This window comes from Alligator mississippiensis, chromosome 1, assembly GCF_030867095.1.
Source record: "Alligator mississippiensis isolate rAllMis1 chromosome 1, rAllMis1, whole genome shotgun sequence".
In the NCBI taxonomy this organism is placed as follows: domain Eukaryota; kingdom Metazoa; phylum Chordata; order Crocodylia; family Alligatoridae; genus Alligator; species Alligator mississippiensis.
The window spans coordinates 158,370,958-158,397,458 of NC_081824.1; the positions used below are offsets into that span (position 1 = coordinate 158,370,958).

General features: G+C 41.5%; 1 protein-coding gene across 1 annotated transcript in view; it reads left to right on the forward strand.

Annotated features, from left to right (window-relative positions):
- The first annotated feature begins 3,070 nt into the window (after nucleotides 1-3,070).
- The window catches only part of WDR64 (WD repeat domain 64), a 159,955-nt gene continuing 136,524 nt past the window's right edge, over nucleotides 3,071-26,501 (forward strand). Inside the window, exons 1-5 of the mRNA XM_019500548.2 lie at nucleotides 3,071-3,224; nucleotides 3,960-4,090; nucleotides 14,606-14,708; nucleotides 15,669-15,772; nucleotides 22,227-22,256. Coding sequence (XP_019356093.1) covers nucleotides 3,071-3,224; nucleotides 3,960-4,090; nucleotides 14,606-14,708; nucleotides 15,669-15,772; nucleotides 22,227-22,256 — 522 coding nt within the window. The remainder of the gene's footprint in view (nucleotides 3,225-3,959; nucleotides 4,091-14,605; nucleotides 14,709-15,668; nucleotides 15,773-22,226; nucleotides 22,257-26,501) is intronic.

Genomic DNA, 26,501 nt, shown 5'->3' on the forward strand with positions numbered 1-26,501 from the left:
TTTGAATGCCTTCAAGACACATTTGGATGCTTATATTGCTGGGATCCTATGATCCCTGCTGACTTCCTGCCCATGGGGAGGGGAGCTGAATTCGATGATCCTCTGGGGTCCCTTGCAGCCCAAATGGATTTCATAGACTAGTAGAATCCTCCAAGCACAAGACTGGAGGCTGGAACAGGGTGGCTCACCAAATTTCCTGTTGATACAGTGATGCTGTCCAGTAAGTAATTTGATTTCCATTAGAGGAGAGAGAAATTCCTCAGGAACTTAGATTCACACATCTGTTCATGCCTAGAACTGCCCCACTTCTGACAAGTCTGAGCAGGTTGATGCTAAACCCAACTGTGACCCAGAAATTAGGCACCCTTCTGCCTGAATCTCCTGAGGGTTTCTTTTAACTCACTGGGAGGGGTGTGCCTACCTTTGTATAATGTCCAAATGATCAGACTTCTCCCCCTAACTCTAATACCTAGCTCTTTATATAGTGTCTGTCATAAGTAGATCTCAAATGAGGATTTCAACAGATAGAATTGCCTGTAAGTGTTACCCCTTATATGCTTTGTGGAATAATAGGTGCAGAATTAAAGATATTTTGTAAAAGGTTTATGGCTTAGCATGCATTGACTGGGGTTCTGTTCCCAGCATTAACCAGCAGCAGTCAAGATACCATGGATAAAGGAGATAAAGAGATAAAGTAGCATGCAGTCAGCAAAAAGTATGTGGAACTTCTGACAAGGTAAAGGGAGCTGGGCTGGAAGGCAAGAGCCTGGAGAAGAGGTTGATGGAATCCTGAAAATGAGCAGTTCAATATGAGATTCTCTTTTCTGAAAAATGAGTTGCATGGAATAGAAGAGTAGAAAGGTATTTGCTTCCTAAAGGATACTTGGATTTTTAGCTTAAAGACCCCTGGAAGTTTTGAGAGGTTTGAAAATATGAAAAGAAATATTCTATTGGAAACGCGGAAGTCAGATAAATACTTTAGAAATCGGAAGACATGGGCACAAGATACAGAGATTTTACCCTTTGACTTTCATTGGTACCCAGAAGAGCTTTATTGCTAAACCCAAAGCTTTCTCTTCAAACCATATGCTTCATATTTCTTTTCATGGAAGAGTATAAATCCTATCAATTACTCACAGATGGTGAGCTATTTCATTTTATACTGTTCTTTTCTGCTTGGCATCGCAGACTAAGAAATTTGTAAAAGAAGAGTTTTACAAAAGGTTAACACCATGAAAGGTTTGAAATGACCCAGACATCCCAGATAATCATAGCTAAAAATAAATGGGGGACAGATAATTGCCAAGGTTCGTAAGGGAAATATTCAACGTACAATTAGTGCCGGACTGATGCAAAGAGTCCAAAGTATATCATTTGAGCAATGTCCAGGTTCTGGCTATGATTTCCGCTAATGGAAAGTGCTGAAGTGAAACTCCTTGCTACTTTAAAGCTATTGGGCCAGAACTCCATGTTACTTTAAACTTATTGGACCTTCCTCCTATACTCCTCTACTGATACAAAATCCCTTGGGACTTATTCCATTGGGGTAAGGTGCAGTGTTGATTAGGTAGCTGTAACTTACTCTATGGTCAGGCAAGTGCAAAATCATAGAGGCATAAATAGCACCCTGGTGGTCCCCTCCTTTGCTGCATCTAGCAAAGGACACATGGGAGTCTGTGCTTGAATTAGTCTCTTAAATGTGCCAATTGCTGTGGAGATGTTGGCAGAGACCCTACATGTAATCCAAGATCATAACCAACAATTTGAAGTTTAGACATACAAAGTGTGTCTTTCTTCCTTCCCGCATAGTAGTATAAAGAGCAAATCCCCGGCATCAAGCAGTGCAAAGATGGCTGCATGAGAGTCTTTGGAGGTAAACATACGCCACACATAGCCAAGATGAAGTCAGCTGAAATTCCTGATCTATAGTGAGAGACTGAAAGGGCAACTTGGTCCTATTTCCATTTCTTTGGCAGTTTCATCAGAGGTCAAGAAAAATGTATTAATAAAAATGAGTGATGTGTGCAATGGTGGTGAATACATTTGATCCTGCTAGTAATTTGAATTTAGGCCACTAAACTGCTTCCAAGTACCAGTGACTACTTGTCTGGATCACTGCCGATCAGAACTGAATCAGTGGCCTGGAATCAAATGTGTATTGAGAAACTTTCAGGTACGGTTGGATTTACATGTGAAAAATAACAATGATGAAGATGACAACAAAGGAGTACTGACCTTCAGAAACAGTGTTAGACTGAAATAATTAAGCTTATGAAATACTCAGTCATCACTGATCAGTACTTATTATATCTCAACAAGAACAAGGGGTTCCCTTGAAGTCAGCAGGAATATTTCCTTTCATGTTTGTGAATAGTCTCATACCCAGCTGAATTCAGTTATAACCAATCTGAGTGCCATGCAATATTACACAAATAATCCAAAGAATAAAGCCATCAGAAAATCACCCCTTCCCCCCAAGTAAAGAGAGGTTCTTGCCCATCTCAGCCACATCTATGTCATCTAATGGAGCATATGCAACTGGAGAGTGACATGCCACAAGGACTAATGAGATAAGGGAACCTCTGCTCACTGGGGTTAGAAGGAAGTTAATCACCACTGGCCAGTGGGAAGAAAAGGGTTCCTAAAATGCTGAAAAGAAAATAACAGAAGGAATCTCACTTACTAGCAAGGTCTTTCTTTTCAAGACCATGGTTGTGCCTTTCTTTTTCTGGAGGTGGGGAAACTGGGAAAGAAATTGTCTTTCACCAAGCTGTCACTGGTACTGGTTTTTGTGACCTAGGGTGGTTCACTGATCAGGAGACCCCCTATGATGTAACAGGGATTTATGACATCGGGGTTTGCTGGTAGGTTTGCCAGCATGACTTGCTTGTTGGGCCTAAGTTATCCTTCCTCTCTGAAGTTACACCTGAGATGTAGGGTCATGTCCATGCCTCTCAGCCCTCAGACAGAAGCTGAAGGTTTAAAGACCAGGACAAGATTAAGAACAGTCTGCCAGAAGGACAATTCTCCAAGCCGTCCTTCCTACCTCGGTTCCCTCTTTTAATCAAGGATGTCTGATTGGAAGGATTCAGATAAACAGAACTGCTCTACCTTTTCTGATGTGGCAAATTTCAAGAATGCTTTAAGGCAGTTTCAGAAAGTAGTTGAAAAAACAGTAGCTCAGAAGAAGGAGGAAAGATTAGGCCTGTACATTAAAGATGAGAGTAAGAGGCATGCTTTCTGACTGATGGGATATGAAATTTTGGAGTGGAAGGGTCATTGAGGTAGAGAGAAGGGTCCAAAACTTAGGCCTCAACTTCCCCACTCTTGAGGGAAAGTATGCAGTTTGCGCTAAGAAAATACGTTTCCCCAATTCAATTTGGATTAATAGCGTTCTCACTGTGCCCAGATTCTGCCACAGTACCATTTGTCTACAGAAATACTAACTTTACAATATTCTGTAATAATCCCATAATACCCCATAAACGCTATCGTTATTTACTTTCTAATGATTTATACTACTGTGAACCTGTTAATTATCCAAGTTAATCTCTATTCTTGTAAATGATATAGATGAGGTGGTGTTGTTGTCACTGAATGTCAGTGTCAAAATAATAGGCTTTACCACAAGACCCCTTTTGGCATCAGAACAACCAAGGTTGGCACAGTTGCCCTTTAATGCTTTTGGGGATAAGACAGAATTAGTGGGTGGAAAGGTTCTAACCTGTGTTCCCTCTCAGCCTATAGGGTTTCTGAATGTACTGTTTGCCAAACCATGAGATTTTTGAAAACTACAAGAAAACCTTTTTTTGCCAGGAATACCCTAATACTTGACACCACTAGTGTGAAAATTTAAACGTTAATGATACTGAAAGTAAAATAAGGCAAGAGACAAATATGTAAAGCAAGGTTTGACAGTTTTCAACTTTGCACCTGTTTATTCTTGTTCCTCCATGCAGATGAAATAGATTATGATAAATTCTGTGCAACAGTACAGACTCTTTTTGGTCCGGAAGTGAAAGATCAAGATGTTAAGGCCTTTTTTAGGAAAATTAGTAACAATCCTGATGGAAAAATAGAATGGTGTGAGGTAAGTGATTTATTATTATTATTATTGTTATTATTTGTGTTGGGAATTTTTCATAAATATGAAATAAGGAAATGCCACATTAAATGACTAGTAGGGTTGGACTGTTGTAGCAGCTATGATGGTCCAGGAAATGTACAAGAGGCAAGGATTTTTAGTGATATCTTTTAATGGACAAGATATATCACTGGGAAAGCTTGTCTGACAGCTCTCTCAGCAATGTAGTTAGTCCAGTAAAAGCTATCATTACAAATCCTTGCCTCTCGTGTATGAAATGACTGGAAATATGCATTGCTGATGCATCGTGCAGTGAAGTGTGACATTTTCACATCATTCATTATTTCTTTTATAAATCTTTCATCTGTGAAAGGCCAAAACACTTGGAAAAAAATTCTGCCTTTAGGCTAGAGATAAAATTAGCTAAAAACTTTATTTTGTTTGGTCTAAATCCATGGGTCTTAACCAGGGTTCAAATTATACTTTGACTCTTGGGGGGGGGTTCTGCAAAAAAAAATTAAACTGGTTCACTGGAAGGAGCAATCCAATCAGAGAGCACCTCCAGTTTATGATTTTCCAATCTTACATCTCTTATGGCTCTCATCTCTTATGGGGGGGGAGCCTCAGTCCCACCCCCTGAGCTCCCCTGTAATTCACACCCTGGTTTTAACCATTTTTAGGCTTACAGCATCTCCATAACTTTTCTAAACTTAGTGGTACCCTATTTTCCAGGAGCAGCACGTGGGGCCAAGTTAAGAAGCAGCTGCAACAGAAGGGGGAACTCCTGCTGCATTAGGACTAAACCCTCCTTTCAAGGGTGCTGCAGCACTGCTTCTGCTGCCTCTGGTAAAACTACGTGGGCACCTCCTGTTTCTAGGAAGCATGGGTGGAGCTTGACCAGGAAGTGGCTGCATCAGGAAGGAGTGCAGATAAACCTAATGCAAGCAGGAGTACGCTGTCCTACCACAGCCATTTCCCAATCTAGCTCCGTACGTGGTTCCTGGAAACAGAGGCACACAGGACAGTTTCACCTGGCACCTTCAGAGCGTGCTGTGGCACCCTGGTGAAAAACCACTGGTCTAGACAAAAAAAATGGGACTGGCTTATAGCACCTTGCTTGTAATGCTATGAACTTTTGTCCAAGAGGTTACCAGAAACCAGTCGTTACAAATAGAGTTTTAACATGTTGAAAAAGGAAGGGGAAACTTTTTTTTTATAGTTTGATATTGAAAAAGTGCCAAACGTCCACCCAACAGACCTATGAAAATGCTTTGCCTTTGCTATTGTTCAATGATTTATATAACCAAAGCTACCATGTACCTAGATGCAAAAATTAACCTGTGAGGCATGAATATAACATCAGGAAATCTGGAATGAATAGAAGTTTTATAGTTGTATGGAAAAGCCACTTTGGACCAATTTGTAAAAATTAAACAATGAAATTCCACAGAGAGGCATTTGACTGAGCTTTTAGGTGCCCAGATGCTTTTGTTTGTTGCTTACACGGTGCAAGGCAGGTTTTGCAGACCAAAGAATCCACCCATCTGTCTCCGCTATATCTGCATGAGGGGCAGAATTTGGCTTATGCTGTGCAAGTTACAAATCTATCCTACCATTTTGAGCAAGTAGGGTCTGCTCCTCAATTCAAACACGCACAATGTTGCTTGTTCCACTGTTTCAAATTCCTAGACGTATCTGTCCTCATAAAGACATGCCATTGTGTTCCTAATGTTAACTGAGGGCCTTGCTGCACTTCAGTTTTAGGCAGCTCCTGGAGCTCTTAGCCCCCCACCCCACTGGCCTAGATTTGGCCCTGTGCCCCCCTCCATCCTTCCCAGGACCCCAGATCCCTGCTCACCACCACCCCTGATAACTTGTTTCTGCCTGCACTGTCTGTCCCTGGGGAGCAGGCAGGGAAGTGTTTACCTGCCTGCCCCACTGTTGCCACCACTGCCGCTGCTGCTTTCTGGGCTGGGCTCAGCCTAGACAAGAACAGCAGCCTCACAGTGGTGGCGATGGGGGCCAGGCAGGCAGTTTAACCCTTCCCTGCCTACTCCCCTCGCAAGACAGACAGTGCAGTCAGCCACAAGTAGGGGAAAAAGTGGGGGGAGCCCTACAGGGGGGCAGGGGAACTCTGGGGGCCAGAGTGGGGCCCTGAGGGGACACAAGGCAACCCCAAAGGATGGGGGGTGAGACCTGGCGGGGAGGTGGGTGGGGGATCAGAGGAGCTGCAGGGGGCAGGAGGGACTCTCAGAATGGGAGTGGGGAGGCTTCTTACCTTTCAATCCTCCAGGCCCCTGCTGCCTTGAATGTGTGACTGCTCTAAACTTGAGCTAGCCCTAACACCCATGAACACTTGAGTGGCTCACAGTGTAACGTATAACAAGGCTCTGAGAATGACCAAATGAGCATTTACAGTAGTAGTTAGGGTTTATCTATTTGCTTTGTGTGTATAGCAAATAAATAAGTCAACTTTCACAAAGTAAACACTGTGGCCCATTTAAATCAATGCTGCTACATAGGTTTACATCACCCATGGAACTGGCCTCCTGTCCCTTGGTCTTTTATTGCCATAAGTCTATTCTATGGGGATCCACACATCCATATTATACAAACTGACCCAAATCACAGTTCTCTTGTTCTCCTGTATGGAAAAGATTACAGAGCAAGGATGCTATTTTTCCAGAGCTGCTATCAAGCAGAACTGAATGTACGTTCTGAAAATACAGCAAACTCTGCAGGGATGAGCATGAGGCTGGAAGGCATGAGCACTGGATTTCTTCAGACTTTCATGGACATGCCTTGTAGCATTGGGCAATTTGGCAAGTTATACGGTTTCTGTGCTGTAGATCTGTTATCTGTGAAGTGGGGATAGTTCCTTCTCAAGGGTGATTATGTTTTATAATGAGGCAAATTTGGCTTTATACTTTGTGAATGGAGAGTACTATGTACTATAGAAATGATGCATTACAGCAATTACATTGTAATATTTTTACATAGAGAGGTTCACAGAGGAACTTAAGAATGCTCAGTACTGCCATTCCTGTCCCAGCTCTTGACCCAAGCCCAAATTTTGGACCTAAATTCCTTTTACTATACTTTAAATGGGGAGAGCTAAGATTGGGCATCTAACATCCAGGAGCCTGACTGGGGCAACACATAGAAGAGAAGATTGTATCTGAAATCCTACCTCCCTTGTGGAACCAAGATGCAGTTAGGTACCTCCCCATAATCCTAGGTTAGTTGTATAGATGAGATTGGGATTCACAACCTAAAACCCCCAGTCTGGACTTTAGCATCTGGGTTGTACCCCTGTGTACAGGTATGGATTCACAATGCAGCAAGAAGGAACATGACTGCATTTATTACATAGTCCCCATATGAAACATTTTCTATACCTATATCCCAGTCTGAACTATGAAATATAAAGTGCTCCAAAGGTACTAAGATAGCTTCTAACACACATTATCAGCAGATTTCATGCCAGTAAGGGAAACTCTTCTGCTTTTCTTTGCAGTGTTGTATTGCAAAGGGTACTGCTTATAAGAGGTACTAAGATAACCCAGCTTCAATTCTATCTATCTACATTCACCCTGGTAAATGTTTCATCATTAATGACTAGGATGATTTTTTTTCCTATTCTAAATTAGTCATTCTATGAAATCTAACACCTGGGGGCAGGTAGCCCCTATTCTGGTGCTTGCTACTTGCTATGCCCCTCACCTCCCAGTCCTGCTTTTGAATGAACATGGCCATGGGTGCTAAACTCAGTGATGTCAGCAGGTGTTAGCCATGGTCAGAATGCACATTTGGGGCCCTCTGGCAACTTGAAATTCACAGATTAAATTTTGGTGTAGCTAAGTGTCTATAAGGTGGGAGACAGGTGCCTAAGGGTTCATTACAGGAAAGATGGCAGTATCTCATGACACAAATAAAGCAGCTGCACTTCAGGCACCTATGTAAGATGGGAGGAGTGTTGGTAAAAATAAAAATACAGTATTTGCCAAGGAGGTGAGGTGGGATTTCTATAAATTGCTCTCTGGTACCTCAATTCTTTTTAAGTCCCATTATAGGCAGCAGAGCTGCTTTATGAATCTCATTCTGAGTCTGTGTCAGGGAATTATTGTTCTAACTAAAAAAAGCACTGTCCATGTACCTACTGGCAAGTAACCATTCCATAAAGGATGACTATCTTTAGCCTATCTCAAGCACATCTATACCTTTATATTATCTTAGGATCTTTATTTTTCATTTAGACAACTCCTTGAGTTTGGCCTTGGAGATCTAATAATGGCAACACCTCTAACAGTATAATTCCTTTCCCAAGATGGCACTGTCAATATTGGATACATGCCCAAAGCCTTGTTTGACTGACCTTGGGACCCAGAAGTGAGAGCATTAACAAATGAACCAGACTATAAATTCAGTGAGCAGATTTTCTAGAACTACTTTATCATGGAATATCAAATAATATTAGTGATCCCCTGAGATGCCCATCACTGGCTATGCAAGCATTATCAAAGGTTACCTTTAGATAATTTTCCAGCACAGTTCTAGCAGCAATGTGTTTGGACCTGACAGTTTTATATAGAACTGTAGTATACAGTATTTCCAGTTAATACATAGCTTGACATTTTGTCTTGTTACTTTCTCCTTATGTGGTTACATGAGCTAAACATTGTGCTCAAGTCAACGATTACAACATATTAACCAGCTGCTGCTTAGGAGGCTTGGATAAAAGCTATGATACAGTTGGAAGAATAGGGTTTCAAATCTCTAGTAGTTGCATTCCACTGAATTTCCTGGTGTCTATAAAACCTCTTTGTAAGCCAGATCTTAAGGCCATGTCCAAATCTTTTGTTATAGCATTCACCTCATGAAAACCAAACTTCGAACCTTTCTCTTTCTTCTTGTACATTTCTTTTTGCCTTATCTCCTAGCCTGAAAGAGATTTCAAAGGAGAAGCTTCTGCCAGCTGACTCTGTTCAGCTTTCCTTTGAAACCCAGCTAGGAATAGAAAAGAATTAAAAAATGGGCATTGTCAGTGCTATGGGTATGACATACATGATAAACAGTTCTTGAAATAGCCAACAGCACTAAGAAATGTTATACTAACTTCCGCTGTAGCAAGAGCCAAAATCTAGTCCTATGCAAGATCCTTTGCATCACTTCCATCTTACTGTTTTCCATTGCATGGGGAAAGGAATGATTTTCTTTTATACTGTGAAAAAGAAGGGGGGGGGAGAGGGAGACTCCACAACTGTCCTGAACAGATAGGGTGGAGACCAGTTGGGGGTAGGTTACAAAAGTGCAACTAAATTCATGTTTAAAAGGACAGTTTACCCTTTGTATAGGTAGTTTGGAGGGTTAGCACCATATATTCAAGCCAAGTGATTGATACAGTAGCTATGAAGGAGGGCTTGTGTGTTTGTGCAAGATATATTCTGTCTTTACTTAACCTCCCAGACTTCCCCTGGTTTTTCTATTTAATCAGATAAGTTACCCAGGTGAGGCAAATTTTGCCCAATCATGTGTGTGTTGTATAAAAGAGCACACAAATTAGAAATGTTAGCCAGCATAACTTGCATACATGAGGATAGAGCTTCATAAGTCTTAGCCTTATACAGGGGCTGTGAGAACATTGGCCTGATGTACTATTTTGGACACGGGGATACAATGGCTGATCAGGTACTCATCACCATTAGTAACAGGTAGAAAGAGGGAGCCCACAAGAAGCAAAAGAATCTAGGTATGTTATGGAAGGCTGCTTTTCATCAGCTACAACACATGAAATGTAAAAATTAGCACTACTGGCAAAGAGTATGAATTCATATTTCAAAATGACATTTACAGGGACTAAAAGCTCAGTAAAGAAAGGAAGATCTTATCCAATTAGTACTTTACATACAGCTGGTTGAAATAATTTTGTGAAAATGTGCTTCCCCCCCCACCGTGTATAGAAATGGTTTCTGAACAACATTTTCACAAGAAAGCTTTAACCACAACTAAAATTTTCTGATTTTTATTTTACTTTTCAAAACACATTTTTAATTTTTTTTTCTTTTTTGCCAGCAGAAAATTTAAAAAAAAAAAGGAAAACTGTTTAATGTTTTCTTGGAAAAAAAAAAATTAGCATTTTTCAGTCACCTTTAATTGTAAGTAATTAGGTGAGAAACCAGACAGAATCTTCTGGAAGGAGTGTCTTCTTACCATTAAGAAGTATCAAAAGAGTGGGAAGGACAGGTTAGGATCAGGAGACGCCTAAGAATAGGATGGACCATACTGGTATCTGGCCTCATATAATTTTAAAGACAAAAAGGACCATTATATAATTTAGTCTGATGCCCTGACCACTATATCATTTAGCTGTTAAATTTCATGTACTTGCCCAAGAATTAAGCTCAACAACTTGCGATGCAGGCAGCCCTCTCCAGTTATCACCCTGCTGTGCTCAATGGCCACTGGTAACAATGGAGGCAGTAGTTGGAATGTCTTGCTCTAATAGGCTCAGTACCTCTGGAACTAGAACTGTTGTGTCTTCCTGTTGTCTTAGCCAATAGAGAGTCTAGGACGCAGAGCAGCAGTTTTGATCCCATCCAGTGATATGCGTATGCTATACTAGTCAACTGGATAAATTGCTCTTCCCAACATGGGGATGATGAACTTGAGTGGGGACCCCCCCCCCCCCCAAAGTATACCTGATCACTAATACTCCAAAAGATCACCTGACCCTCTGCCTGCTGTAGAAGCAGAAGTACAAAAGCCAGAGCAGGAAACAGATTTTAAGCAATAAGCATCCCTAGTAAACAGCACAGCTGCTGCTGATAACTCCAATTCCAAACATCCCCAATTTACAAGGGTTCCTCAAGAATGTTATGCTACATACCAGGATTTGAAATAATGGTATTAGAACAGAAATTGCTTAAAAAGAGTTAAGTAAAGCACGCTAATTAATTTGTATATTTGTATGCAGTGTACTTAAAATGATCTTCTTTAACTTTAGGAAACTTACTGTTTAGTATAATGCTTTAAAATGGTTCCATTGTTCAAAAGAAACTTAAACAAAGTCTTAGTTTCCCTTTTTGTGCAAGAAAACATGTATGGAATGACTAATTTAGAATTGTTAGGAAATAAATCATCCTAGTCATTAATGATGAAATAATTACAGGGGTTAATGTAGATAGATAGAATTGAAGTGGAGTTATCTTAGTACCTCTTATAAGCAGCACCCTTTGCAATACCATACTGCAAGACAAAGCAGAAGAGTTTCCCTTGCTAGCATGAAATCTGCTGATAATGTGTGTTAGAAGCTATCTTAGTACCTTTGGAGTGCTTTCTTTTTCATAGCTCAGACTGGGACATAGGTATAGAAAATGTTTCATTCGGGGACTAGGTAATAAATGGAATTGGAAACAAGGTGGAAACTAAGATTGGATTAACCTACTGCTTCTGAAATTATCCAGACTTTTACTACTTTCCTTCTACTAAAACAGGACAACTATTGCCAAGACTGTCAGTTTAGTAGCTAGATCCAACTTTCATCAAATTAGTTGTAACTCACCCTTAAACTGAGTGAAACTAGAGTTATACCAATACCATTCCAGGAATCCAAAGCAAGCTGTATTATCATGCTAAAATCATTCCTAAAAGAAAAGGACCAAGTCAAAAACTTCAGCAAGGTAAAATATCTCTGGCTTGGTTCCGACATCCTTTCGTGTTTCTTTCCATAGGTATCAGCACTTTGGGGATGGTTCATGACAGCCAATTCCAGAGGGAGGCAGTGTGGCTTAGTGACTAAGCAAGATACTAACAAGCACTGCACTTGGTCTCTCCTCCTAGCTTCATCACTTGCCTTGTAATCTTTGGCAGCCTAGGTTCCTGTTCTCATTTCCCCTTTATCCACAATCTAGTCCACTCCTAGTCATCAGTTGCCTCATTCTGAGCTCTTCCTTTCAAGCCTCTGATCTGTTCTTGCTTAGCATCTATTCTATCCACTGCATCTCAAAAAAGAGCATCACTCATCCAGAGCCTCTGTTTCCTTCAAGTTCAAGCCCTCAGGAAGATGCAGATGGCCATAATTCATGTCCATATTGCTTCTACAGTTTCCAATTATTTCTTTCCTTTTCACCTTCCCATTCCTTTTTCAAACAACTCTATCTTTCTAACTCTTGACTACTGAGAGACCTCACCCCACTCATGAGTCATGAATGTCATGACCATTCCCCACTCATCCTGCATGGCCTTTTATTCTCTTCTGCTTTGTACTACTCAAAGTAGAAACATTCCTTGGTGTCTCTCATGCTTGGAAATCCCTCAAATTGTCAAAGCTAAAGCTATCTTATTGCTGGCTTTGCATTTTATCCAGTGACTATTAACTGTAAGAATCAGAAAAGCCATAGGAGGCAAAAATAAGAGCCAGAACCCTTTCCTTCCAAAACTCTTTCCTTCCTTCCTTTCCATCTGACAGAGCCACAACCCCTTTGACCTGACCTCTTCCTACCCCCATATATTTTCCTTATGGGTTCCCAGATGAGGACAGAGATGTCTAGTGCACAGCTTTGTGGTTAGAACACTTGGAAAATGGAAAATGTAGGTTCATCCCCTCGCCCTCTGGGTGATAAAGGCCTAGAACACGAGTCTCCCATTCCTTGGGTGAATGCCCTAACAATTAGCTTATTGGAACAAAGCTGGGGGGGGTCATTCCCTGATTCCCCCAATCCCTCCCATCTCTAGTCATGGGTTTTCTCCACTCATGGTATCAAGGACATACATGGTTATGAACTGCATTCTGCTACAGAGCATATTTGGTCACAGGAGAGACCTCTCAACATGCTCAGAGGGGCAAAAGTATCTGTGTAAGTAGAAATAGGATCTAAAATCTGCCTGTGCACCAAAAATACCACTTATGCTACTAGATTTGGATATGTAAATAGTAATTTGGTGCATAAAATATAATTGGATTTGGCCCATAATGTTCACAGACTGCAAAAATCACCAGTTTTCCAGGTTTTAGAATTTCATAGTTTGTATATGAAATGTTAGGGTTACTCCTTTTAAGTAAAGGCTATTTTCTTCAGCAAGAGAGAGGGAAGAAGTTGTAATGTGATATTGCAAGTTACTGATCAATGTCATTTACCTAGTCTTTATATGTAGAAGAATTCTAATTCAAGTCTAGATACAAGAGGGAGAAACAACTGTAAAGCAGCATTAAGTAGGACTAGAAGAAAAATGGAAGGGCTATGATTGACAGTTGACTTGAATGCCATTAATCTGTGAGCTGCAGGGTAAAAGAGAGCATAAAGCTGTCTTGAAGGACTATGCAAACTATTCTGTTCATGGTGGTAATGGAATAAATTGGAATAGTCAGGATAGCAAACACAAGGATTCTAATATAATGTGAGAAGCTATGAAATAAGACAAAGGTGCTAAAAGCTGACTTTGTTTTCAGAATTAATGTAAGGCAGCAAATGAAGAGATTATGTGATACCTTGCATGCCCTATTTCAGTCCTGAAGGGGCCCTGTAGCTCCTAAAATGTGCTGTACCACAATTCAACATTACTCTTCCCCATCCCTCCTACCATCCTGCAGACTGGGGGCAGGGCTGGGCTGCATCAGCTCAGCCCAGCTCACTCACAGGGACTTACAGAAGTTAATGAAGGTGCTTTGCTTTGGAGCACCTTCATCTCAACCCTCATTAAATGAAGGTTAATTTATCATGAGATCAGGCACTTAAAGCACTCTTCAGCCATGCAGTTCTGTCAGGGCGTGGTTGTAAAGCACTTTCAAGAGGCCGACCGCGTGACAAATATCACTTCTGTCTGTGCCCTCTGTTTCTCTTTTCTGTGTGGACTGTGCAGAATATCAAAGAAAGGGACCTTTATCTGGACAATGTATAACAACTTAGCTTCACTGCCCTCCCATTTCTCCTTTGCCCTTGATTTAAGTAAAAATGTAGAGCACACCCTGAAGCTTATACATTTGGTGTGAATAAGAATCCAAAAGTTCAAATGTATGTTTAATCCTCTTTGACTCCCAAAAAAGAGGTCTGGATGTCATAACGATCAGCTTGTCTTCAGAGGATATTAAATACTATGCATCTTTGTGTCATCTCCTGTATACAGTGAGGTCAAGTTTTTTCCATTATTGTTTTGATGTTTTCTTTCTAGTTCTGCCTCCCACCAACAAGCACAGAAAGGTAAAAAAATAAACAGAAAATTCAAAACTATTGCTTTGTAAAAGAAAAAAAAGTCAACCATTATATCACGTAACATTAGCACTGTAAAAGTATTATGTGCATTAGTGCCCACATTCAAATACTTAAGGACTGTGGCTGGTCTGAAGAGCAAACAACCTAAGGATAAGTAAGTAGCCATAACAGCGGGGAATTTACAAAAGAAAGATGTTAAATAATACCAAACAGTCAGATAACTATTTAGTTTTATGCACATATATATGAATTTTAGAATCTGTTTTCTTATGGGGTTTTTTTCTCTCACCCTGTCCCCTCAAACCCCACCCAGATCTTTGGCTATTTTATAATAGAAGGAGATGCTCTTGCTTCCCAGCTGGATGAAGAGAACATGGTTTTCCTGGTGTCCCGAAGGCGGCAGATTACCAAAGCAGGTAGCATATTTAATGTTAAAGGACAAAGGAAAAATTCTCATTCTACTTTTTAATGCTGTACGATGCATACTTTACTGAGGGAGCAACAATGAAGTCACATGGTTGCTCATGGTTATTATATACACTTCTTGTTCTATCCTATTTTCCATCATTTTCCCCTAAAGTCTCCCATCACTGTCCTGTATATATAGGTGAAGTCTTCCCAGAAACCACTGAACACATAAGCTTTGCCTATTTGCCCATGTCCTTAGACAGATTCTTTCTACCTTTTGTTTATTAAGTTGATTTTTAAATCACAACATTTTTTCACTGTAAACAGGGTGGTCTGTCTCTTTAGGAAGGGGTAAACTGCTCTGTTAAGAACATTCTGCTATGGGACATGTTACTGGTGATGAGGGAGCATCCCACTGGGTGCTTAAAACCCCAGAGAAGAGACCAGAAGGGGGTGAGCTGTGAGGAGATAGCTTGCAAGGAAGAAAAGCTGGGCTGTTGTGCAGCTAGAGAAAAGCCAGAATGGAAAATGACTCTTCTTCTAATGTCCAGAAAGGATGGAAGATTTTTATTTTTTTTCTGTTTGTGTCATTCGAGATTGAAGTTTGTTTGATGAGAATTGGACTGCCTGAAGAACTAATAGCAGTGCTAACTGGCTTGAAAAAGATAAAAGAATAAAGGACCGGCCTACACTAAGTCAATGTACCTCTTGACAAACCTCTTCCTGGCCTGTCCTTGTATTCCTTGCCAGTATAGTAGGGTTGGAAGTGGTTCTAATGATTTTTTAAATTCAGTATCATAACTTAAAATTTATAGAGTATTCTGAACCATCCTCTTTTACTTCCTTGAACTCAAAGATTATGTATTGAAGGAGAAAAATGTTATTACCATCTTGGTTTTATTTATGTACTTTACTTTCCTTAGTTTTAAACAGCATTAAGATAAGGAAAAATGTCATGTCATTCGCAGGTGTCAAGAGACGAGATGCGATTAGGTGTATAGTTAAGGTGCCACAGCTGGATTTCCTGGTGACAGCTTCTCAGAAAGGCACATTAACTGTTTTTAATAGCCAGGTAATTCTGACTTTCTTTATTCTGTTTGCGTGTGTATGTGTGCATGTGTATGCTATATTATATAGCATAATATCAAGGTATAATCTATGCACCTTGATTCTGTTTTTCAGTGAGCATGTCTACATGTTCATTAAAGCATCTCATGTAGATTCACCCAGTATCATGCATGCATACACAAAATTAAATTGAAGTGAATTTCAGTGGCTATTTCCTTCAGCACTTTCTATACACTGGGTGCATCTACATGAGCCTTAATGAACATGTAGACATGCTCACTGAAAAATAGAAGAAAGGTACATAAACATAAAAGTGTTCTTACCATAGTTCATTTTTCTGTAGTTTTCAGTGCTGAAGGAAATAGTCATTGAAATTCACTTTAATTTTGCCTAGTTTTGAGCTTGTAAAACTTGCTGAAAGCAAAGAAACATAGTAAAACAAATAAAAATAGACAATATCTGGATACTTCTAAAAACATAGTTGCTTCTTTTTTTTATATCATACACAATTAACTCATTGACCTCAATGCCACATATAAAATTGAAACCAAAGATTTCAAAAAGAATTGAACATTTTCTACAGAGTGTAATTTATTTCCAGAGCAAGTAATTTTTTTTAAAGTCAAGTTTGTGAGAATAAATCTTCATCCCTTTGAACACAAATCAACTTCCTATAACTACTTCACTGAGCTGATGATTCCCAGTACAGGTTACCTTCGCCAACTGCAGGGGTTAGATTCCGGAAAGTCCCCGTGGTTGGTAAAACTAAAGGCTTATGGGGGAAAATAGGGTTAGGGACTTGAATACTGTACAGTATAGTGTATAAAAATCATTTTTACTTACCTTTAATACATGGGGTGGTCAACGAGATGTAGGTGTACCGCTAGGGGTACTTAGACAGGTTATAGGCAGTACGTGCCTGAGGGCAGGGATGGAGCGCAGCCAGGGCACGGCAGTAGCATCTCCTCCAGTGTGTGCACCTCTTACCTGGGGGAGGGGGAGGGGAGGGACATGCCACCTGGCCCCACACAACACACTGCGGCACTTCCCTGCCCCCACCCCTCTGAATGGCGGGGGGGGGGGGGTTGGGCCCACCTCTGGTGGCACATGATTGGCTGGTCAGCAGCCTGAGGATGGGGCCCTGTCTGGGCAGGGTCATGGGACAATCCGAGCCTGGTGGCAGCAGGAGCCACCTGCCTGCCCCTGGATGAGCCACCGGGCTTGGATTGTCCCATGAGCCGGCCTGGCTGGGACTGCTGTTCCCTGCCGCCCTGCTTTCTACCCTCATGACTCAGCGTGGCAGAGAGCAGAAATGCCATGTGGGGATCTCCTCGCTTGCTGCTGCTCACCCCACATTGCCCTGGCGATGCACCTCCTGCATGTGGGGCTGCACTTCTCACACCATCAGCAGGCACAGGAAGCATGTTACCTGCAGGAGCCCAGAGTGTAGTGTTAGGTCATGCCCCAGGACCAACTACAAGCCTACTTCCCCTGATCTTTCTTCACCCCTCTGGGCTCCTGGATGTTCTTCCTGAGCTGCTCTCTCTCCTGGGCACTCAATTGCAGCCTCCATCTCATAGCCTGTGCTCAGTCACTGGCCCATCTCTCTCAGACCCCCTTACAGTATGCTTCCCATCAGGAGGCTGAACTGAGGGCCATTTGGGGTGCCTGTAGCTCTCTGCAGCCCTAGCCTGCCCCTCATGGTGAGCTTACTTGCCCTTCACTCTGTCAGCCTTAGCCCCCTTGCATTGACCAGTTCGGACTCTAGGGATCAGTCTAAAAAGCAGTGGAGCTTCTTACTTAGCAGGGGCCCACCATGGGCCCCACCATACAGCATTCCTCTCACTGGACTTGCTTGGTGCCCTGCTGATCTTATGCAAAACAGCCGTTCACTCCACTAGGCTCATCTGAGCCCCTGCCCTCAGTTATCCCCAGTTCCAATCAGGGGATTACCTAGTCCCTCAATAGGCCTACAAACTCCCAGCCCCTTTCCTAGGCTGGACTGGCTCTTCCCAAGGTCTTTGTGTGCACTACCTCTCTTATATGGCTGTCCTGGCCCATTGTTCAGGCCGCTGTGCACACTGTCTCTATCACTAATCTGGCCTCTTCACAGCTCTAGGCCCACAGCCACTTCCTTGGGGCTTGGGACCCCCCTGGGCCCCTAGGAACCTCCTCCATCCCCATAGTTCCTACGCTGACCTCCAGATGTTCTGGGAGCAGCAGTACTACAGCCAGGAGATATTAATCATTCAGCTCCCCTGTTGCAACTGCTTGCCCTATTCCTTGGTCCTGGTCTTATATTCAAGCAGCCAAGCCCTCCTCCAATCAGGTGGCCTCCTGGTTGTCATGTGACCCCCTAATTGGCTCTGCTGTCACTCGCAGACCACTCTGCTGCCTGCTCAAGCCCTTAAAGTGGCAGTCACCAAAGGTGCCTTGCCACAAGGATGTGTCTTTTGAAGGGGAAAAAAAATCAGGTTTAAATTTCCAGGATCTAACTAGAGAGAGCATGCAGAATCACCTGATGAAACAGGCTCTCTTATTGACTGTTGTGTAATTAAAGGGAGACATTTAACTGGCTAAGGTGAACTTCCAAAGTCGTCTATCAATTGACCCTCCACTCTTCACCACATGTAATTTATGAAAGATTGTGTGTCCATTAGAAAAATAAGAGGTCAGTGGAACACAGTGTTTGTCACTGAGGAACCTATTAAATATGTTTATGAGAGTAACAGTTTGGTAGCATGTTGGAATTGCAGTTTGAGAAGTGAAATGCCCATACATGTAGAAATTCCAAGAAACTCAATGTTGTACAGAGAACGATACCGTTAGACATTATAGCTGCTTTTCTAGCCAGCATTTTGCAAGACTTCAGCCCTTCTATGCCCTTTTAAGTATCAACTCAGATTCTGCTACTATTAAAGCAACATTTGTTCATGAGTCTTCTAAGATACTATGTTTCTTATATCAGAAATGTATGATGTCCATGGCAGAAGGTATGGTAGACATAGACCACATATATCTGTTTAAACTGCCATGTGACATACCTATCATTGTAATGCAACTAGGACTGGCTATTACAATTTGTAAAAATAGTTTAGTTTATTTTTAAATCAACTAGAGCACACTCTAGGGCTAACAAATGCTCCTTCATCTTCTAACTAGAATGCAGTAGAGAAGTCCTAATTAATTAGTCTGCTCTGGCTGCAGTGTCATTTTAAAGCCCTCACACTTTTTTTAAAATGGCTGTGGGGCACTTTATCTAAACCTCAGTGCGCAAGGTTTAGATAAAGTGCCCCACGGCCACTTTTAAACATGCAGAGCTTAATATATGTAACGCTGTGGCATTTTAATTAGAGCGGCTGTATGGGAACCACATCCCTCCCCCCCCCCCCCCCCGAGCATGTGTATAGGCAGCCTAGAGAATTGGGGAAATTAGGGCAAAACGTTCATGACAGGAATGTACAAAAGAATAAGAGACTTTTGTGGGTGATTAAACACTAAAGAAAAGTACAGGCATTTGGTAAGTACTGAAATAATTTATTAGCAAGTCTAGTTCTCTGTCCTTAGGAACATTATCCTTCTTCAACACCCAGGCAAAAGAATTTGACATAGAGCAGCATTAAACAAATATAAAATTACCCCTGAGCTATTTAGAAGTCTTATGCTGCTGCTTCCTCACAGTTTCCATTGATGTCATTTTGACATCAATGTCTCTGTTTTGTTGCCAAAGTGTAAATGATTTTTCACTTACCTGTTTGAAGCTGTGCGTTGGGGACTTTGAGTCATGCTGGCAAAAATTGTGCATGCTGCTTGGGAAATGATTTAGGCATTACAATTATCATTTGCTTGCTGTTTCAAAAAAGTGGACCCTACTCTGATCTCACATTGGATTTAAATAGGTGCAATTCTATTCACTGTACTGGAAGCTCTCTGGTGCAAGTGAGACATGAATTTGCTTCAAGAATTTATCATCACAGTGGTCTGAATCCTGTTACTAAAAGATAATTCCAAAAGTAGAGTTGGAGCCTTTCAGAACAACCTTTGTCCAGAGGCCAAGGATCTAAAATGAAGTGATTTTACATTTTCATCTTTTAGTTATTTTCCCCTAGACAGCCTTGCAGTATACTGTCATGGATATCTTAAGGAACTTGTATATGGGAACATTTTGTCTCAAAACCTGTTCAGTTAATGAGCACTGCATCCAGAAATAGACTGTTTGGGTTTTTTAATTGAGCTAATTTAACACATGATGGTTCCTAGTGGAATTCAGGGTGCCTCTACACGGGCTCTGATGCATTCTAATTAGAACACATTACAGCAGACTTGTTTAATCACACATGCTGCTTTGAAAATGATTTAGGTATTACAATTAGCATTTGCTTGCTGTTTTTTAAAAAAGTGGACTCTACTCTGATTAATCGAGTCTGCCCCATATTCTAATTAGAATGCTCTAGCATTGCCGCAGTGTTTCATGTATAAGTCCCTATAGGTTTAAAAATGACCACTCGGGTGCTTTACTAAAGCTTATTTAAATGAGCTTTAGTTAAAGCACCCGAGTGGTCATTTTTAAGTGTGAGGGCTTAACACATGTGATGCTGCAGTGTTCTCATTAGAGCAGCTCTCCAGGAACCGCTGTAATTAAAAAACCCTTCCCCCACTGCTGAGCGTGTGTGTGTGTGTGTGTGTGTGTGTGTGTGTGTGTGTGTGTGTGTGTATGTATGTATGTATGTATGTATGTATGTGTATATACATGTTTGCCTACATATACAGGCACCCATATTTATCAGAAAAATCAAAGGGAGTCACAAGCATGAATTCATGGTCTGTGGTTGGTTTAATAATTACTGGGGTGCCAAACACAGCCCCTCAGGCTGCATCCAGACCACAAGATTCTTCCTGCACCAAATCCAGACATGGAAATAAATTATTTCCAGTAAATAATTCCCTGTCTGTCACAGTGTATCCTCCATGTTGCACAATACTCAGAATGATTGACTGAGATTGGAAATGGCCGGATCACCCTTTCCACATCATCCCTTAATATAGCAAATGACAAGACTTCCATCCCCCTAAATATACTGTATACATTGCTAATAGGTCTCATTATCTTCTGCAATAAATACAGATTGTGGAGGCTTTTCTAAGTGTTGCATGCCGGAATGTAAACCTTCTCACTTACCAAAATGTCTGTAGCTATTAAAATTTAAAGTAGAGACAAAGAGAAAAATCATTCATTTCTAAACTCACTAATTCATCTTGGAGTGTCAAATTTTGCTTTCTATGAGAGAGAAGAATTTTTGTGGGTGCTATCTGTAATTGGACCAACCAGATGCACAAATTGCCCACTGGTCCTTGCCTCTTGCATAATTCCTGGACTATCGTAGCTACAACATAACCCCAACACTACCAAATTTTTCTTTCTTTGTCAAGATATGTGATTCTTAACAGCTCTGGTGTTTGTCTCAAGCTATCTGCATTGACAACAAAGTTGATCCTTCTAGGAAAGGGATAGCTTCAAAAATAGGCAGAAACTCATTATCCCTCCTACCAGACTAGGGGCAGGGGCTGGAGAGAGAGGATCTAGTGACTAGGCTGTCCACTAGTGGGTGAGGAAAAGCCATAAGAGCAGGTGAGCCCAGGAAGAATCTTTGAGGTGAAATCTGTCATTGCTAATTTATTTGTCAAAAAGGCTAAAACGTCAAGAAGAGAGTGAATTCTTAATCATGTGGCATGTAGCTTTTGTTTTAGAGCAGCCTGGAAAAGGCACCTATCTGCTCACAAGTTCCCCCTGAAGCCAGGGGGGTGTTTCTGATTCACACATCCAAAGGCAGATTTTGATCCTTGTTTCTTAATGAACTGCGTGTGAAACTGCTGGGGGAGAGGGTCTGGGGCAGACTGCCACATGGAAGAGAGTGGGATACAGATAGATTGAGGTGGACAGATGGCTGTGGTATTGCAGGAGGGAAAAGCTGAGAATCCTGGATCATATCAAACATGAAAATCAAACCCATCTCATGTGAAGAAAGCTGACTGATTTACTAGGGAGCCAGGCTGCATGCAGCAGCCTAACATCAGGAGACCACTGTCATGAACTCCATTATAAATGTGGATATTCTGCCATTATTTATTTTCTTCAGTGTCTCCTAGCTCTTGAAGCATTTAATTAAACCTTATAACAACCTTGAGAGACAGGCTCAGTGTAAGTATTGTTTCCTATTTTGCAGACAGAGAGAGAAAATCTGCATAGGGAAAAAACTAGAAGTGAAGAAGCTCCAGGTGCCCTCTTTCTCCTTCTTCCTCAGGCCAGTAGAAAACAATTGCACTCAGGAGCAGAGTTGGTTCAATTTCTATGAAAGAGCCTGACAACCAACTCCCTTTGCTTGTCATTAAGCTGACTGTTCAGTTCTTTACTCTTCGTGCCACCTACTTATAACCATTTTGTTTTTGTTTTTTTTCAGATGAGGGTTCTGGCCAGCACAAATATTGCAGTAAGTTTCAGCTTTTTCACTTATTTTTGCATAGTTTAAGAGCAAAAACTGGCTAGTAATAAAGTTAATTAATTGGAAACTGAAAAAGTACTTGAACTTGATTCAATCCCTGAATCTCTGGCAGGATTTTGCATAGTTATGCATGTCAGGTCAGATAGGTTCAGATTTTCAGAGAAGTTTGGAAGGATTTTATTTATTTATTTATTTTACCTTGATGAAAGGATATTCGAAAATTACAACTGAATTTCCCCTCCCCACTCACTCCTACCTGTCCTTCTAACATCTTGTTTTGAGCTGCAGGGTAAGAGGTTATCGCTTGAAAATTTTAATGAGAAAAGCAGAATGCTCAGTGGTGAAATACAATTCTACACATCCCTAATTGAATTGTGCAGCTGGCTGACTGACATGTGGATACACTCTGAAGGCTAAATTTTACCCTGAGAGTAGCACCACTGACCTTAAGAAAGCTCATTAACTCAGCTGGTGAAAGGGCTGATGTCCGAATAGCTGATGTCACCCCTTGCTGCGGCAATTGCAGATGTCACTCTTCAGAGGGCCAGCATATTTGTGCTGACAGATCCCACAAAGTATATGTCTATGGTTTAAGGCAGGGTTGTTAACCGGGGGTACGCGTACCCCTGGGGGGTACTTGGACCAGTCCTAGGGGATACGTGCAGGCAGGCGGGGACAGAGTGCCACCACCTCCCAGGAGCAGGGCTGGGGCAGTGTGAGGGCAGCAGCACTCCTCTGTGGCTGCCACCACACACCAGCCTGGTGAGCTTCCCCACCCCACAGAGGGGGGCCACTGTCCTCCCCCCAACCCTGTAGGCTTCCCTGCCCCTGTTCCTGGGAAGCAGCAGTGCCCTATCCCCACCCGCCTGCGCACTGTCCTGGCCTCCCTGCTCCATGTCTGGCCATGTGCTATCCCCCCCTTCCCCCACCCCAGCTGCATGCTTCTCCTCCCCATTCAATGTCTGGCTGCCAGGGGCACTTAGACTAAAAAAGGTTGAAAACCCTTGGTTTAAGGGGAATCAGGGTCCATGTTTCACCAACATGCTCAACTTCTCCACCTATTGCCCATCTAAAAAAAATGAAACCAGAAACTCTGGGGCCAGTTTAGATAATACAAGTTGATACATGATCATGTAAGTTCTAATTTAACCTGTAGAGCAAGGTAGGGATATATTTAAGAACAGAGCCACATTACTGAAGAGAAAGCTAGAACATCCCTACTACACCCAAGCAAGTATGTGTTGCTTTAATTCAGTGTTTGGAAACCTACCTATGGCTTACCATGGATTACTGTTGTACTGGGGTCCTCCTACCTTATTACCTGATTACCAGGAAGAATATAGTTTAGTTGGATCCCTACACCATCATCTGGTGTATGAGCACTTTTCTAGGCTATGGGAGAGCTGTACGGGCGGCTCCAGGGAGGGTGCAGTGGTACAGTTGCACCCCTGCCCCCCACCCACTTTGATTTCTGGTCCACACTCAAAGTTTAAAGCTAACTGACTGGCAGTGGCAGCAGCACTACTATTCAGGCAAGAGTGAGGGAGTCACTTGACTTCATGGCTCATTGTAATCTACCTGATTCCTTCTAAATCAAATTCCACAGGGGTTAACAACCTTCTCTCCTTTTAAAATGGTCTTAATAGTCCACTACTCAAGCACTTCTCTGTTCGGCAACTCTGCTGTCTGTTAGCTGCTCCTGGTAATGTAGCTCCTATTTCACAGCTCCATAGACCATTTCTAACTCTAGCTAAAAACATGAACCCAGATCTGGAAAAATTAACTTGCGAACATGAACTTGGGTATAAAAATAACTTGCTGTGAAGAATTGGATGTACAAGAATTGGGTGCTCAAGAAGGCTTGATTTTGTTCTATGAAACAAATATACAATTTAATCCTAATTACTACAGGACAAAAGAAATGTCTTTTGACTATTTTTTCCTAGTTTGTTTTTTAATACATAATTTATGCTACACCAAATTAATGCATTTTTAATTCTAGTAAAATTTTATTTGTTTCTGTTTGGATCTTAAACTGAATAAAATAGCCCTAGACCCCTAGCATATTAGTAAAGCCTGGAGTTTCTTTTTACCTGGAGAAAATGTGTGTTGTGTTATATGTGTTGATGCATCACACCTTAAGATGACTCAGCCAACTTGGCAAAGGAGGACACTGCCACTGCTATGGTCCCTTCATCTACAGGGTGGAAAAACATTCTTGTACCCCCACGCCCCTTTCATAGGCAAGCATTCTTGTGCTCCTACTCCCCTTTCACTGGCTGCTCCTTCCAGAGGTGGCACCAAAGGACAGTGGCCTTGGAATGCTCCATCTGGGACTATGGAGCCCTCATCACAGTGCTGGCAGGCAAACACTTTTATCTGTCTGGCAACCCTGAGAAATGCTCTCAAATGTATATGAATGCATGCATTTATTTATTTAACGTGTACTCTACCTTTTCCCCAAAAAGGCTCAGGGTGCCTTACAATAAAAGACCAAAAATATTATAGAAACAAAATAAAATAGTTATATAAGAAGTCTCAACAAAACAAACTCGCCTCCCACCCTACCCCCAAGAAAATCTTTAAATTCAAAGCAATCCATTCCACACCTTAATTCCCTGCCTCTGACTGAAGCGAGATTCTCTTCCCCCTTCAGCTCAACCTTGTTCTCCAATCCACACCTCCTCAACTGGTCAAGAGGTCCTTCTCTCCATCTTTTGCTCCTTCCCTTTCTTCCTTCTCATTTTCCAGCCTAGGGACTGGGATTTTTTTTTATCTAGCTGGTTTACTTATGCATGTATCTCAAACAATCTGAACTCTTATTAAAAATCAAGGGCTAGGTTCTGAGCTGGTGTAAGTTAGCACATCTCCATAGACATTAATTTATATCAGCAAAGGTTTAGACCCCAGCAGAAAATTAATTAGAATAAAGAGCTGTGTATAATGTAATACTGAATCTCACAATTAATTTCTGGATTATTGGACAGATTAAGCCTTTTTTTTGCCTTAAAGGGCTTACATTTCCATTCCACAATCTTTAGAAGTAACATAGCAGAAATAACAATGCATGCTTTGCTCTCTGCTATTATTATTCTGTCTTCAGCTGATTTAATGTGATCTGTGATGACAACTTTTGATGAAGCTATGCATTTTATACAAATGAAGTGAGACTGGATGCTAAATTCAGTGAGAAATGCACACCCTCTGACCCCTACATCTCCTGATTTAGATAATGCTCAGCAGCAGAGCTCTTGCTGCCTTACTACAGAATATCGTTTTAGGACTTGTCTACACTGCCTCTGTGCTATAGCTGAGACAAGCAGGGCCCACTAATATTTCCCTCTCAGCACAAATCAAATCCCATAAATAAGGCAGGACAGCCTCAATAAACTTACCTGGGATGGAGAGCCTTAGCATTGCTACATTGCATTCTTTCTGGAATATAAGGTATGCTAGGTAGGAGTGAGTAGCTGAGGCATGCTTCCTGGTAGAGGTTTTGGGTGCATCACAAGAGCATGGTTGACGAGGTACTTGCTGATAGCTACTACTGGTAAGGTTCTCATAGCACTTTGTAATAAATGTTAATGAACTGGCATTCACGAAAACACTGTAAGAAAGGTATTACCCTTTTAACGTCAGGGAAATCAAAGGTACAGAGAGGATTAAATTGACTAAGGTGAAGTAAGCTTCAGAGCACAGAAGCTTGTGCTATATATTACCTCAGTTAGTCTACAAATCTACGCTGCCTTCTACTTAAGATGACTCAGCCAGACTGTGCAATCTGAACCTTCCCATTTACCAAAAGGTAGATGAAAAGAACATAAGATGTCAGTAGGTCCTTTCCTATTTTGTTCTTGGGCTTTTTGGAGAACAGTGCACATCAAGCCAGATGTCATTCTTTGATGCGATTACAAATCCAGTTGATGATAAATCTAAGTAAATGGATGTAGGATACTTAGATGGATGTAGGGTATTTAATCTAGTACCAGTCTGACTAAAATATTGGCACTATACGATAAAGAACTGTCTGACAAGTTTCAAAGTCAGCAGTGAATCATCATCATCAGTCAGTATTGTTTCTAATGTACTGGTACTTTCACAAGGAAAAAATATTGGTTAGGAAAGTGCTCTTTAATTTAGCAGAAAAAGGTGAACAGCAATGCATGGCTGCAAACTGAAGCCAAACAAATTCAAAGCAGAAATTTGTCATAAAATTTTCATAGTAAGAGTGCT